The 13,893-nt window shown below is 49.9% G+C and overlaps 1 protein-coding gene and 1 pseudogene across 1 annotated transcript; both read right to left on the bottom strand.

Annotated features, from left to right (window-relative positions):
* Positions 1–614: 614 nt before the first annotated feature.
* LOC117834496 (probable indole-3-pyruvate monooxygenase YUCCA11) lies at positions 615–2,853 on the bottom strand (annotated as a pseudogene).
* A 2,481-nt stretch (positions 2,854–5,334) lies between these two features.
* LOC117834188 (protein SINE1) lies at positions 5,335–8,187 on the bottom strand. Its single transcript, XM_034713811.2, has 3 exons — positions 7,972–8,187; positions 6,109–7,563; positions 5,335–5,993 (listed from the first exon to the last, which is right to left on the bottom strand). Exons 2-3 carry the CDS (start codon positions 7,504–7,506, stop codon positions 5,475–5,477), a joined length of 1,917 nt encoding a protein of 638 aa, XP_034569702.1. The 5' UTR covers positions 7,507–7,563; positions 7,972–8,187; the 3' UTR covers positions 5,335–5,474.
* Between the last annotated feature and the right edge of the window lie 5,706 nt (positions 8,188–13,893).

The following is a 13,893-nucleotide window of genomic DNA, read 5'->3' as shown; positions in this document are numbered from 1 at the left end:
GCGGGTGGGTTCAGGCGTTCAGCCACCGGCCGGACCTCCAGGACGGAAGCGCGGCGGTTGCCGCCGGAACCGGGAACCTCCTCACCCATCGAGTTCGATACCACCAAGCTTTCAGATACAAGGAGCATGGTGTGCAAGAGGACGTCGACGCCGCCGTTCTCCCGTCTACGCCCGCTGTCGCCGGCTTGCCGCGCGCCGGCCGCCCCTCCGCGCGTCAAACCATGGGCGGAAGTCGGAACCAAGTCTAGGGGCCTATGTGGAAAAAGTTCGACCGCGATTAATGGTCGCGATCCAAATTACGGGCCATATGAAAAATAGTTATCCCAAAAATTTAAATAACCCCTGAATTGGATCGCAGTGAATGATCGCGATCAAAACGAGGGGCTCTTCTGCAAACTGCGTTCGCCGGAATCGGCGACGGCGGGGATGGCTCCGGCCGCCGGCGTTGCAGCCAGGGACGTCCTCTCGTGCACAGCCCCGGTGCGCGTGCCTTCATGGTCCAGGCGACGCCGACGCCGATGCCGTCTTCCCGTGCACGACCGGGCGTCCTCTTATCGCCCCGGTGCCCGCCGCCGCGCGTCGAGTTCGAGCACGGGGGGCGAGCCCGGTAGCGATCATGAGCATGGTGGCACGACGAACAACGCCGACCCAGGCAACGAGCTGGTGTGCTGGTGGTGCCGAGGTGCGTCACGAAGGCGCGCGGGCTCGACGGCGGCGAGGTCGCAGAGCTGCACGTCGCCGTGGACGGGCGCCAGCGCATGCGCAGTGCGCACCCGCCGGTACCGGGAGGTGTAACGGCAACCTCGTGCTCTGGGCGCGGCCGGCTGCCGCCGCGCCGCTGGTTCTCTCCCCGAGCTCCCACGCGTTCGTGGAGCATTCGGCGGCAGACCGTTGGCTCCGCCGACATCGCCGCCACATTCCTCGCGGTCGTCGCGGGCGGTTCCTCTGTCTCCAGACGCAACCTCTCCATAGGCCTTGTCTTCTGATCGGCAGCAGTCCGTACGATGGAGAGGTCGCTGCTCTGAACGTTCAGAATCGTCTCGCCGCTTCAGGTTCGAAACTCCAGAAACTCCATCACAAATTAACTGAACAAAGCATGGGAACCCCACATCACCACGGCCACGTTTGCGCCGAGAAAAGTGGCGGCAAGAATTCTGCAGAGGACAGCAAGTCAGCAACTCATGTTCAGAATCATCTTGCTGCTTCAGATCCCAAAGTTCAGAACTGGTGCGGTTTTAGTGGACGGATCTTTTAAGCATCACAACATATGCTGAATTCTGATGCAGGTTCAGGATTAAGCATCAACGTGGTGGAATCCACAATTATACAAAATAGGATATATAATGCTCATGGTAACATCTCTTGCAACTATATTTCACAAAAACTTGATCGATAGCATATATACACCACAAAATATGGCTAGAAGATAGCACCACTGCCTTGGACAACACAGTTAAAGGCTATCTAATTCATCTAGGTATCACGTTTATGCATGGTAGTTGGACAAGATGTCATTGGCAATATTCTTGGCATCCATAGCAATACCAGCCAGGCCTCTCTTTGCCAGACCCGCACAATAGAGCCCATTTGCACCCTTCCAACGATTTGGGAATTATTGCTTCGGCAGCCCATCATTTTTTTTTTTTAAACGTAAAGGGGCAGGAGCACTGCCATATCATATAAGGAGAGAGATGAGTGAACCGTTTACATAAATAAGATTACATAATGAAATATAAACTCCGATCTCATAGCTCTAAGATGCACTATGCTGCTCCTAGTCGACACTCGGCGTGCCACAGGCCTTCTGTCGAAGTTGAATTTCTTCTTTGATAAAGAAGAAAACTTGCAACTCAGAGCACTGAATTCCATCGAAAATCCTCCTATTACGCTCTTTCCATAGATTCCATGCCGTGTAAATGAGAACTGCTGCTGTTGCTCGGCAGCCCATCATCATTCAACATGCTCTCACCATTCTGAAATCATAAATTTGATTTGTTAAAACACAAATGACACAATTGTTGTATAAATGTAATTTAGTTGCTCGCTAAAACCATGCTACCTTGAGCCACGTATTTGCCGTGCTTTTATATCCAGTTGCAAGCACAATGGCATGAAAAGTGTTTTCCTTCCTTCCATCAAATTCAACTATGTAACCCTTGATTTTTGGAAATATTTCCAAGCACCTGCCGTGATAAACAAACTTAAATAAGTTGATGAAGAAACTTTATTATAGAAATGTTGTCATAAGAGGAGATATGCTCACTTTGATGGTGCCATTCTTAATTAAACCAACTGCCCCAACATCAATCACAGTAGATCGACCAATTTTTGCCTTGAGGACGAGAGGACCCAACTACGGTCTCACAATGCCGTGCCTTGACAGGTCTCCAAACACAAAATCTCACATCCTCACAAAGAAGATCGTCCACAACGTTCACTGGTTTATGTTGGACCAAAGTCATGCCCAACCGTATTATTTCTTTTGTCACTACATGTACCTGCAAGCACACTACAACATGTCACACGCATATATTTTTGTAGTAGCACAGAAGCATAGTCATGCATAGAGTGTTCATCTTACTAGAAGTACCATCTACGGTACATTTTATCATGTTTAGGAATATATACATCATCTCCTTTTAAAAAAAGTTACAAATTTAAGCTCTTATTTTCTAAATTATCCTTTACATTGAAATGGGAACTTCATTAAACAATTAACTAAGGTTTCAGTGTGTTTCTAAATGCAAGTGGAAAAGCAACAATGGATGTGTTGGCACCATGAGATGCAAGGTCATAGGCGATCTCCATTCCAGAGTTGCCACATCCAACTACTAGTACATTCTGCACCTCCATAGGGAACAAGAGAGCCGCTGAAGCTGTGGGGGTAGGGATGTGAAGATAGGACTTGGGGAAATGGTGATTGCTATCTGCTTGATGGATTATGTGAGGTGTACTTTTGACGCGTACATTGAAATTTTAGTTGTATAATTCTCTGTATAATCGCTAAGGGAAGAATGTTCCGTGTGCGTGTGCCCGGTCGGCCCGCGATGTAACAACTTCTTATCGTTACTTTTTTCTTAATACAAAGATACGCAGCTCTCCTGCGTATTGAAAAAAAAGAAGAAATTGGCCGAATGGGAACGTGGTTGCTGTCGAATTTGGCAAAACTGTGCTGGAGGAAAATGCATAGTATGGATGCTTATGTCTGTTGGGTAACCCTTTGGGAAGATATTTCTTTATATGTTATATGACTCGGTGCGCGACATCTCTATGTGTTGTGTATATTAGAATAAATATGGTACAAATAGGGAAACATTTTGTGTACATTTTGTTAGTAGAATTGAATATCGGTTTGAAAAGTTTTGTCTAGTACAGAAATAGTAAGAAACACGATCCAAGAAATTTATCTTTTAGGCGTATGTTAACTTCATACTATAATTTTCCTCAAGCGTTATTTCAAACTGCCTACGTATAGGATCATTGAAAGGTGATCATTTATTCATTTTAGAGCTGCTTCTCGTTGGACTTGTCTACATCAGTGCCATAGTTTTCAGATTGAGCGATTGAACAGAGGCCCTACGATGTGATTTTGGACACTCACACCCAGTGCAATCTGTGTTAGGATTTATGAAAGATATTAGTACCAGGGATTGTTTTCTCACTTTTATCTCGCTGTATGAGTAATTGCAGCTTGTAGTCAGCAATCATGCCATCAAAGGACATAACACTTGAAGTGTTCAGATAGGAGTAGTTCTTGGCAATGGGTCACACAGTGTATTTCTGTTGCATTTGGCTGGTGCTCCAGTAAAATTCAGGACCAGTTTTCATGGCTCTTCACTAGTGAAAGGCATTCTAGCTTCACTTACTGGCCAAGCAATGTCGGATTGAACCAAGGATGGCAGTTCTTCTGCCTGCACAACGCGTCGACTCGTCAACATCACCAAGACAGCAAGTTCTCTTCAGTGCTGTTCATATTGAAATAAGATCTGAATCGAACATTCAGGGAGCTCTCAATCGGAATGGCTGAATATCTACCACAGCATCGAGTGTTCGTTCCTGTCAGCAAAAGGCATGAATATGAACACTCAATTCTAAACACTCTTGCAAATTCACAATCTGAAATTCGGCAAGACGTCAATCTGCCCAATCTGATCCCTAAGCTGCCCATGAAAACTGTGAATCGAGTATAACCGTCAGGGAATTCAAGAAAATATGCTGAAGTAGCTTACGATGAGATCTGCATTCATCAACGCCGATGGGCGATGGCTACTGTCTGCCTGGGCTGTCAGACAGACACCTGACGATGTTGACCGGACCTCCAGGACGGAAGCGGGGCGATCGCCGCCGGAACCGGCAACATCCTCGCCCATCGAGTTCGATACCAAGCCTTCAGGTGCGAGGAGCATGGCGTGAGGGAGGACCTCGACGCCTCCGTTCGCCCGTCTACGCCCGCCGTCGCCGGCTTGCCGCGCGCCGGCCGCCCCTCTGCGTCAAACCATGGGCAGAAGTCGGAACCGAGACGAGGGGCCTATGTGCAAAACGTTGGATCGAGATTAATGGTCGCGCTCCAAATTAGGGGGTCACGTGAAAAATACCCATCCAAAATTGTCAAATACCCCCTGAATTGGACGAGGGGCTCTTTTGCAAAACACGTTGGCCGGAATCGGCGACGGCGGGGATGGCTCCGGCCGCCGGCGTCGCAGGCAGGGACGTCCTGTCGTGCACTGCCGCGGCGGCGCAGGTCGGCCACGGCGCGCGTGGCTTCATGGTCGCCTGGGGCGGCTCCGCCGTCGACCCCGTCTTCCCGTGCTGTTGGGGCAGGGCTGCCGCTTAAGCGCCATCGCAGCCATGGTGGCGCTGACAAAGCCGAGACCAAGGCATCGGCGTGACCGGACGCCTCCGGATACACTCAGTACACTATGTTCGTCTTCCTCCCGGACGCGCACGGCGGGATCGCGACCATGGCAGACATGGTCACCGCGTCGCCGGCGTTCATGTACAATTGTACAGCATCTTGGCTGAGATGAAGCAGCAGCATGTCGACCCGAAGGCTGAAGCTGCTCAAGTTCAAGTTGACCTGTTTGGCCAGTTAATCTAGTAACTTCCGATTGCTGAGCACTGTATTGCATAGTCTACTCTGGTAATGGACATGTGATTGCATCTCTTGCGCCCACCTCTGGATTACTTCACTGTAGCAGTAAACCAGTAGCCACTCTGCTAGTTTAGTTCACCACAGAAAACATAAAGATGGCAAACCGGATCAGGCTAAATCATGCTCAGAGACTACAACACATCAGCAGAAAAGCAGAACACTGTCTGAACACATTATGAACATCACAATGACAAACATAGTTAAATTATTTGCTGTCATACATGGATCGATGACTGCAATGCAGTTCAGAACAGTAACCACGCTATTGTGGTGCAATCACTACAACAACCTGAACGAACTAGGCACAATGCCTTGAGAGACATCAAGTGGGGACAAGACCCACCGAATCATCATAGCTATCTATCCTAATTAACACAGCAATCACTGCTAAGACAATTACAATCATGCTCAGAAGGAAAGTGAATTTCGTCCTGTACTTCCTGGCCTTCATCTTCCTGCTGCTTGTAATGCAGACATCATTCTCTTTGCATTCAGTTTCAGGGGATGCATTGCAGGATGTGTTCTCAGCCTCAGTAGCAGACAGTCCTGATTTATCTTCATTCGGCAGTGTCTCCGTCCTACCATTGCTGTTCTGCTGCATATCAATGGTTTCATTCTCATCCTTCATCTCTTCAGCCTTGTTGTCCAAATCCAGAGATGGCACCTCTTCAGATGATTCCTCTAGTTCCTGATCTGATGATGACAAGCTGCTGTGCTTTGCAGTGGATTGTCCGTCACGGCTACCAGAGTCAGAGTCATATGAGCTCTGAAGTGATCGAAGAAGCTTCCTTGGTGTTGAGTATATCTTAACATCATCAATACTGATCGGCCTATCATAAGCCTACAGCAGAAATGAAATGACATAATTAGGTAATAGCTCAACTGAGGTACACAGGTACAGAACATTAAGCAATCTTTGAGAAATAATAGAACAGCACAGAAACGTAAATGTGTACCTTGGGACTAGGTGTCCTGTCTCTTGATATGGCACCATTGGGGCTTGGTGACACAAATCCTGCAAATGTGTCAGTGCACTCAAAGTTAGCATCAGTAACCTCACTGTCACAGACCTCGCCCAAGTCATCTTCATAGTCCTTGCTGTTTGAGCAGAGTTGAATGAATAAGCCATCCTTCAGAGAAACATCCACACCATCATTGTTCCACAACCTCCTGTTCGTGCGCCGACTCTGATCAAAGTTGCAAGAGGACTGCCCCACTGAGACTGGCGATTCAGTGAGTGTACTGCCATTCATGATGGATGAATCCACAACATGTGATTCAGGGGATCGAAACTGGCCTGAAGAAGTAACCACGCTGGAGCTTGCAGGGCTGCCCTTGGCACTCCAGATGCCCCTGCATGGGCTCTTCTCTCTTCTCTTGTAAAAGTTGGAGCCAACCATTGGGCTTGTGCCAACCTCATGCCTTGACCCCTTCTGCGCGGCGATGCTCTTCGCACTCTGTGATGCCTCAAACGCAGCACCACGGACAAATGGCATGCGGTCATTCTGGCATTGCTCCATGACTTCAATCACCCTGCCAAGCTCTGAAGATAAGCATCTAGGATCAACAAACTTCATGAAGAAATTGATCATCTGAATCGCCGAGAGGCGCTTCTGTGAACTGCTCTCTGCCGTATCCCCATCAAGAATCTGCAGCCCGGACCGCACAATGGACCTAGCATACGCCTCGGCAATCAGACCGTTGTGCTTCACCAGCGCCATCGCCAGGCCCATGTGCGCGTTGGACCGCGTCGCCCTGTCGTGCATCGCCCCAGCCACCTTCAGGCAGACCTCGTTCACCATCTCGCCGGACGCGAACCTCCAGTTGCTGGATTCGACGAGCGCCTTGAGGCAGAGTGCCGCACCCGGCGCGGCGCCGTCCTGGTTCCCCATCAGCGCGCCACAGAGCGGCTTGCAGAGGGAGGCGATGATGCCAGCCTTCTCCCCGTCGGGCGCGGAAGGGTCGATGCCGTAGCGCGCGATGGCGGGCACCACCTTGGAGCACGCCTGGTGGAGCGGGAATGAGCCCCCGCTCGAGGAGAGCGTGCGCATGATGGTGGTCATGATGTTGCCAATCTGCGGCACGATGTTGCGGCCGTGCACCCGGGCCAGGACCTCGTAGAGCGAGATGGTGAACTCTCCGGGGGCCAGCCCGCCGCCGCCGCCGCCGCCGGCGGCGGCGGCGGCACCGGCGGCCGTTGTGTCGGAGACCTCGGCGAGGAAGTGCGGGATGGACTTGGAGTCGAGGTGCCTGGCGTAGGACTTGAGCGCCTTCATGGCGGCGCGGCGGCTGTCGGCGTCCTTGTCGAGGTTGTCCAGCTCCTGCCGGAGCAGCGGGCTCAGGCTCCGGCCCATCGACGGTGGCCGGCGGGGCACGAGCGGCAGCTCCTTTACTCCTTCCCCCTGCTCCCCCTGCAAAACCAACGAAGCACCAATTCATCATCAGACCCAAAAAAAAAAAAGGGGCCCATTTTTCTTTCTTCCCGACACGCCTCGGAGCAAAATTAAGCGCAGGGACAGCGGGACTAGAACGCCGCGGCGGCGAATCGGCGACCTCCGCCATGGAATTTCGACAGGCGTCAGATTTGAGCACCGTATACGGAGTGCCTGACCCGGAACACCACCAATCGGCGCACTCGCTTCGCGGCAGAAGAGGAAACGGACGAAATCGACGAAACGAACTAATCTAGAGCAGAGGAACTCTACCGCCGTCAATCCGCGCGAGAAGAAACGAAAAAAACAAGAGCTTTCCTCAAGAACTGCTAAGACTCTCCAACAACGAGATAATCAAGAGAGTGTGCCTGCTTGCATTGAACTCACCTGGATTCAAGAACTCAGCCGCGAACTCTGCCCTCCTCCCTCTCTTCTCTCTCCTCTTCCTTGTTCTTTCTCTCTCTCTCTCCCCCCTCTCTTCCCCAGATTCCAATTCAAATCGCGCGAGATGGGCAGGAGGAGAGACAACACAAGGCAGCGAATCAAACCAGATAACCAATCAATCAGGACCAGCAGCTGAGCTCAGATCCGCCGCGCCGCGGGGTTAAAACGGGCAAGGGTTTCTGGGGGGTTTTCTCGAACGGGCGGCCGCCGCTTAAGACTTTTCCTACGCGCGATCAGCCAGCCGCGGAGACGGAGGCCGGGGGAGGCGCCTTCGCGGGGCCCGGTGGCAGTGGATGGCGCGGGTCGGGCCGTGGGTGCGGGGAGGCGGTTGTGGGCGCGGGGTGGGGCGGAGCGGCCGTGGCGTTTGAAATTTGGAGGACAAAATGACCGTCCTGCCCCTTGACGCTTTGACCTTTCAAACTTTGTCCTCGGCTAGTCAGTCGTGTGAAGTGTGAACTGGTCACTGGGCTACACAGGCTACAGCGAGCGAGCGTGCTTGTTGGCCGGACCGGGCTGGGCTCGTCATCTTTTGGGCCTGCATGGGCTTTTCGAATTTGAACAAGGCCCAGGCCCTATGACAGATACAAAATAAAGTTTTTTTTAAAAAAATTACAAATTACTCGCCTCATGTACCCCTAAACACTTTAATCATTAAACTATGCTCTTTGGTGCTATTTGGTTTATAGGATATTTAATTTAATAAATTTATCCTTGAAATACGAATTATATGAAAATTAACGTTGAAAAATTTGTAATATATTTTTTAACATAGATTTTGATGTGCATTACCATCTTGCAAAATCTAAAATTAAAATGCAACTTCTGTATGGAAAAAAAGACTTGCATAATGGTTAGTTGAACCAAATAGCATGTATAGTTTAGGGGTAAAGTGAACTAAAAAATTATATGGACTTTCGCTATAATTTTAACCTTTTCTTCTTCTTTTTTTGAACAACAACATGATGGTGAAGCCTCAAAATTACATAGTCCTTTCATGTTATTTTGGACCTGAATGTTTGGCATCCCGAGGGGAGTAATGAACAGATCGCCTATTGTGATGATTGATTTTGCTAGATGATACAGTATCTGCCTGTTTGATCCTTGTGAGTTGTGTTCCATTGCCGGCTTACACACTCACACACGTACTCAAGTATACGTGTATGTGAGCGAGGGAAACGGAATCTATCTACAACTCCCTCACGCTTTGTTCTTGGATGGGATTTGAGACATCGGATTAGGGATCCGCAGCGACACCGACTTATAATAGAATCCACCGGCCTTGCATCTGCAATCTAGCCTCCACTTGCCTCCTTTCCGGGGTCCAAGCAGCAAGAAGATGCCAACCTTTGCCATCGTTCCTGTGCAGATGCACCATCCTGCCCAAGTAGCCATCCCTTCGCTTCACTTTCAATGCGACCTGACAAGACAATGCAAGCGAGAGCTTCTCTACATCCAGTCACCAAAATCGGCAAGATGTTAGCACGCCGTCTATGCAACAGCGCAGAATGCGTTTCAGAGCAATGTATGGACAGTTGTGGCAACCCAGAAAACGAGTGGCAGCGGTCACTGGTCATAAGTCCAAAACGCACTGTTCGTAAAGTGAAAAGGCAAGCGTGTTTGGAACACAAAAATTTCTAGACCCACGGGAGCCGAGAGTGGCGTGTGGAGACCGTCTAAGTTGAGTCGGTGTGGAACGTGCCGTGTGAAGACCGTCTAAGTTGAGTCGGTGTAAAGCGTGTCGTGTGAAGACCGTTTAATTAAGGGGGTGTTTGGAAGCACTCCACTTCACGAAAAATTGCTCCACTCCACCAACTCCGAAAATTTCGCAGCCAAACGCGTCTAGCTCCAGCAACTCCGGCTCCAAGGAAAAAGGTGGAGCAGGGGGTAGATCCATATTTTTTGTGGAGTACCTCAAGAGGTGCTCCAAAAACCCCCTTTACAGACCTCCTCGTGGAGTTGGTGGGTATTTACCTACCATTGCCACTCGTTACACAGGTTACCGATTCACAAAACAAAAAAAGCCTCCCGTCGCGCCGTGCCGCCCCTGCCTTCCACCGCGCCGCTGCCGCGCCGCCCGCCCGCCCGCCACCCCTCGCGCCGCCCGCCTCTGCTCGCCGCGCCGCCCTGCTCGTGGCCTTCCATTCCCTACCAGCAAAGGAGAAGAAAGGGAGAACTAAAGGAGACTGACAAGTGGGACCCATTCACATGGGTATAATGGACTTTACACAGCAAGACCTTCTGTTTCCGGAGCTGGATCTGTGCATTTTGCCAAACATGTGGACAGCTCTGGTATTTTTTTGGAGTTGGTGGAGTGGAGCTGCAATGTGGTGGAGTTGGTGGAGTGGAGCTCAAAAATTTGAAGTGGAGTGCTCTCAAACACCCCCTAAGTTGAGTCGGTGCGGAGCGTGTATTTTGAAGTTTGAGAATTTCTTACAACTTAATTCATAGCTTACAGACATGAAGTGTGCGGCGTGACTCCCGTGAAATCGCCTCTTAAAGTAGATCTCGCCTCTTAAAGTAGATCTATATTGGAGGTTGAAGTTGTGCCCTCAAACAAGCACCTATGATTTACTAATATTTGTTTCAAGGAAAACCCTGTTTGCTTTATATAGTTGGGAGAAACTCGAACTTGGAATGCGTACGTTTTCCTTAGTAACTTATGTTGTGGATGCTCGGGGGTTTTTTTGGATAGTGTAAAAAATAAACATTGACTAAATGTGTTGTTCAGACCAATGATGATCGTCGTATCCTTGAGGGCGCTGCCTCCAGGTGGTTCCTGTGGCCCCGGCCTCTTTGCTGGCCACGTCAGGTAGGCTCCACGACGTGGGCCCGTGGGTAGATGCTGAGGTCCTTTTTCGTTGCGCGTTGACTCCGCTTTGCCGATGAACTTGCAATAATCCTCCGTTGCGTACTTGCGTTTACTAGCCCCCATCTTATAATATCTGAGAAGCTAGTTAGCCCACGAAGTGAAGTGGTGCCCAAGTTCATCCGATCCTTATACTATCTGAGAAGATTGTTTATTTCATTGGTAAAAAAAATAGTTACCTTTAATTCCTCCTTTCTTTTGGTTTGAAGAGTGATGCAAGTAATAGCATCATCAGCAAAATAAGCCCATCATGCAGCTTGTCCAAAAGCTCATGCTTCAGAGGAGTCAAATATAAAAAAAATGATAAAAGTGCTACCCGTACTCCTGAAAATCGCAATACAAACCTCGATATAAAATAGGCATTAATCATTGCCGTCGATTCTTACGAGCTCACGCGCGGAGGCCATCCAGCCCGTCCGCCGTCTGACCTACACCACCGTACGCTCCAACGCGACGTGACAATGCGGGGCCAGCATTATCATCACATCGGCAAATTTCATTCCAGCAGCCTGGTCCCACAGCAGGGGCAGAGATGTTATGGTCAAAGTTCCAAGAGCCAGTGGACATGAGTAGTCGGTCCGTAAAGCCAGAAAATTTGTGTTTGTTTTTTGGTAATGAATTATTAAATTCATATAAAATTGGTGATGGCTCGAGAGAGGTTAACTTAGGGCCTGTTTGGTTACCATTGCTTGTAAATAAGCAACTTATAAATAAGCAAATAAGTTGCTTATGACCCAAACACCCTTGCTTATAGACTTGCTTACAAGTTGCTTTTGCATAAGCAAATAAGCAAGTTTGGAGCTGCTTATTTTGCTTATGGGGTACTCTTTACCCCCTACCCTTCCCACTTTTCTCTCTCTCCTCCCACTTTTCTCCTTTCCCCAGATCCCCTTCTCTCTCCTTCTCTCCCCCGGCCGGCGCTCCCACCCCGCCCGCCGGTCCCTCCCCGCCGCCGCCCGCCGCCGCCGCTCGCGCCCGCCGCCGCCGCCGCCCCTCCCGCCCGCCGCCGCCGCTCCCGCGCGCGCCCGCCGCCGCCGCTCGCACGCGATGGGCGGGAGGGGGCGGCGGGGCGGGCGACGACGATGGAGCACGTGCGGCTGGCGCTGCGGGAGACGGAGGCGGAGCGGGAGGCGCGGATCCGGGCCGTCTTCGCCTCCTTCGACGCCGCGGGCCGGGGCCACCTCGACCACGCACAGATCGTCGCGGGGCTCGCCGCGCTGCGCGACTGCTATTGACACCGATGCTTAACACGGGTTTTGGCGATGAAGGTTGAAAAGATTTGCATTTTTTGAAACGAAAGGCAGGGGCAAATGTGAGGGTAGAGGGAGATGGGATGGCAGGGGCAAATGTGTCAATAGCAGTCTCATTTATTGCAAATAAGCAACCCAAACCAAACACCTAGACTTATAAATAAACAACTACAATAAGCAAATAAGCAACTTATAAATAAGCAAAGGTAAACCAAACAGGCCCTTATATACAATAAAGTAATAAAGATGTGCGTGGTGTGGAGTAATAGGAATCATATCCACGTCCATACGGAGCGTGCCGTGTGGGGACCGTCTAAGTTGATCCTTTATTAATTTGGTCCCTATATCCTAGTGTCCATACTAGTTATCTTTTAATCAGTTAAAGTAGTCATGTTTCGAATATGAAAATTCCTACGGATCTGTGCTGTTTGACCCTTCTACTGTCATAAAGTGGTTAAATTTACCTAGTAGAGTCAGATTAAAATGTGGGTCTATATGCACACGTGAAAAAATCATTGTGATCAATATTTAACAAAGAGATTTGTAAGACGCTTGCTCTGATCAGGTCCTGCAATCTTAGCTCTCTGATTAGACATCGACTTTGCCGTCATCTCCTGAACTCATGCAGACAGATCATCCTGCCCAAGTGCCCATCCGTCCAGTGCGTCAACGTGACGTTGTCACGCATCGCAACCGAGCTTTACATGCAGTCACCAAATCGGCAAAGCGTCAGCCAACGACTGGGGCCTTGTTTAGTTGGGGAATTTGGGAGGTGCCAAATTACTGTTACAGCACTGTACCACACTGTAGCGTTTCGTTTGTATTTGTGAATTATTGTCCAAATATTGACTAATTAGGCAAATTACTGTTACAGCACTGTACCACACTGTAGCGTTTCGTTTGTATTTGTGAATTATTGTCCAAATATTGACTAATTAGGCTCAAAAGATTCGTCTCGCAAAGTACAACAAAACTGTGCAATTAGTTTTTAATTTCATCTACATTTAGTACTCCATGCATGTACCGCAAGTTTGATGTGATGGGGAATCTTCTTTTTGCATAGTGTCAAAGTTGGGAGTTGGGAGTAACTAAACATGGCCTGGACCAAACAATGCAGCTAGGGCCCAAGGGGTACAGATCAGAAATATGTTGTGGCAACTGGAAAACGAGTGAATGCGGTCGCGGGTCACCCAGTCTACAAATCAAATGTCTCTTTCCGATAAAAAGAGACTACGATGAGCGTGTTTGGAACACGGGAATTTTCACATCCACGCTTAACGTGACGTGTAACAGTTGCACGTATCTTGTAGGGCTAGTTTGGCAGCTCAGTTCCCCGCAGGGAACCTGACCTTTTCCGCGCACCGGCAGCCCACGCGGAATAGTTCCATGCAGTGTCAGGCTTGTGTGTTTGGCAACCTGCTAAACGAGGAACTTAAACCCAACCAAACCTAATTACCCCGCCCACCCTAGAGACATCAGGTGGCCTTCCCCGCCTCCCCATCGTCTCCTCCACTTGACGACTCGCGCGAGCGAGAGGCGCCGCCCGCTCCTGCAGCAAGCTTCCGCCGCCGCCGAAGCTCCTAGCTCCCGCGACCTCCTCCTAGAACCACAGTTATTAGGATCGGACCGGACCGGCGGTCCAACCGGTAAAAGACCGAACCAGAGCCTCGACCGGTTCGGTTCGCCTAAAAGATCGGATAAGCAATCGAACCGGGAAAAACCGGTTGAACCGGTGGTTTTTAGTAAGAA

This window comes from Setaria viridis, chromosome 8 (assembly GCF_005286985.2).
Source record: "Setaria viridis chromosome 8, Setaria_viridis_v4.0, whole genome shotgun sequence".
Lineage (NCBI taxonomy): Eukaryota > Viridiplantae > Streptophyta > Magnoliopsida > Poales > Poaceae > Setaria > Setaria viridis.
Note: the sequence above shows the minus strand (reverse complement) of the source record. Positions and strands in the feature narration are given on the sequence as shown.

What these genes read in the sequence shown, in the direction of transcription:
- LOC117834188 (XM_034713811.2), bottom strand. Translation starts at nt 7,506, where the DNA reads ATGGGCCGGAGCCTGAGCCCGCTGCTCCGGCAGGAGCTGGACAACCTC. An exon ending in ACAGGACACCTAGTCCCAAG is followed by an intron (nt 5,994 to 6,108) that starts GTACACATTTAC and finishes TTTCTGCTGTAG; the next exon opens with GCTTATGATAGGCCGATCAG.